We start from the raw sequence: 1,736 nt of genomic DNA, 5'->3' as shown, positions 1-1,736 counted from the left end.
TCTCTCTCTCTCTCTCTCTCTCTCTCTCTCTCTTTCTCTCTCTCTCTCTCTCTCTCTTTCTCTCTCTCTCTCTCATACTCTGTCTCTCCCTATTTCTCTCTTACTCTCTCTCTCGCTTACTCTCTCTCTCTCTCTCTCTCTTACTCTCTCTCATCCTCCTCTTTTCCCTCTCCTTCTCCCTCTCCCCGCATACTCACTCGACAGGCGCAGGTCCCTGAAGCGCGGCAGCAGCGTAACATTGAACGCACTCTCGGACACGGACGTGATCATGTTCTCGTCAAACCGGACCGTCTCCAGTTCGGGCGTCTGGTCGAACGCGCCCGGACACACGTGCGTGATCCGGTTCTCGGACAGCCGGATGTTTGCGACGCGGCTCAGGCCTGCAGGGGGCGACACCGGGCACGATTATTACGAGGAAACAACATGGCGGCTACGAGCGCCAGACAAGGACAAGGGCCAAGGTCACGTCGTTGGGGTTTAGGCCTAGTGTAAGTGTTGAAATTACGTTAGTAGTGGCACGTGCATAGTAGTGTAATAGTATAATTAGATAATAATACATAGTAGTATAATATAATAAATAGTATGTGAAAATATAGTATGGTATATAACTATAATGAAAAAAAAATGTAGGGGCCTATGCTCTCTCTATACATCATAATTATGTGAACGTTGCACGGCAAATGTATCACATACGTGAACGTTGCATGAAACCTGCATTACATATGTATGTAAACATTGCAAGACATATTCATTACATAGACATGTGTGTATAGACATCATGTAAACATCACGCTATGTATCAACTACATATGTCAAGGTTGGCAGACATCTACAATATATATGTGCATGATAGCTTGACGTTCCTACATCAACGTTGGCCGCCACTACGATATATATTACGTATATATATATATTATATATATATATTATATATATATATATATATATATATACGAATATATTATTATAGATAATTGTAATGTTCTAATATTGCCTCAAATGCAGCAGCGAACATAGATTCGGTTAGAATTTCCTACGCTTCCAAACCTTCTGTAGGCCTGTTACACTATACTACACTGGTGGGTCAAGTATCCAAAGTTGAAAATATCGTAACGTTTTGTCATGAATCAGAAAAATCATGACTTTTAGATGTTTTTGACAACCCCCCCCCCCCTCTGGTACATTTAATGCCAAAATCGTTTTATCCTAAAATGTTGACGAGAAAAACTTTACGACTTTATAATTATTCTAACAGTACCCTTGGTACATTGACATACGGGTGCCAATTATGGTGATTAACTTCTATATATCTGTCTGCCGTATAGAATATATCTATACTAGATATGTTGCCATCAACTAGCATAGCACGTTGACACTCTTTGACCAACCACAGTCTATACATGATCTCACAAAGGTGGACCAAAGATAGGTGCGTACCTCTATCATAAATAGTAGATACACCTTAATAAGTAGTAAACCTTAAAGTTAATGCTCTGCTATAGACTGACAGACGCGAAAAGAGCTGCAAAGAAGATATATAATAAGCAATTGACATGAGTTTATATATATATATATATATATATATATATATATACTTAAAGACATTCAAAGATGTTTCGGTGTGCATCAATCGTTAAAAGTACACTTTAATGCTTTGTTATAAACTGACAGACGCGAAAAGAGCTGCAAAGAAGCTGTATTATAATAAGCAATTGACATGAGTTTATATATATGTA

General features: G+C 38.9%; 1 protein-coding gene across 1 annotated transcript in view; it reads right to left on the bottom strand.

The window, feature by feature from the left end:
• LOC106815502 (pollen-specific leucine-rich repeat extensin-like protein 1) overlaps nucleotides 1-1,736 on the bottom strand; it is a 34,058-nt gene that overhangs the window by 6,828 nt on the left and 25,494 nt on the right. The window contains exon 2 of the mRNA XM_014819966.1: nucleotides 198-380. Coding sequence (XP_014675452.1) covers nucleotides 198-380 — 183 coding nt within the window. The remainder of the gene's footprint in view (nucleotides 1-197; nucleotides 381-1,736) is intronic.

The sequence above is a fragment of the Priapulus caudatus genome, unplaced genomic scaffold, assembly GCF_000485595.1.
Source record: "Priapulus caudatus unplaced genomic scaffold, Priapulus_caudatus-5.0.1 Scaffold1131, whole genome shotgun sequence".
NCBI lineage: Eukaryota > Metazoa > Priapulida > Priapulimorpha > Priapulimorphida > Priapulidae > Priapulus > Priapulus caudatus.
The sequence above is the reverse complement of the archived record's forward strand: the minus strand, read 5'-3'. Positions and strand labels throughout refer to the sequence as shown.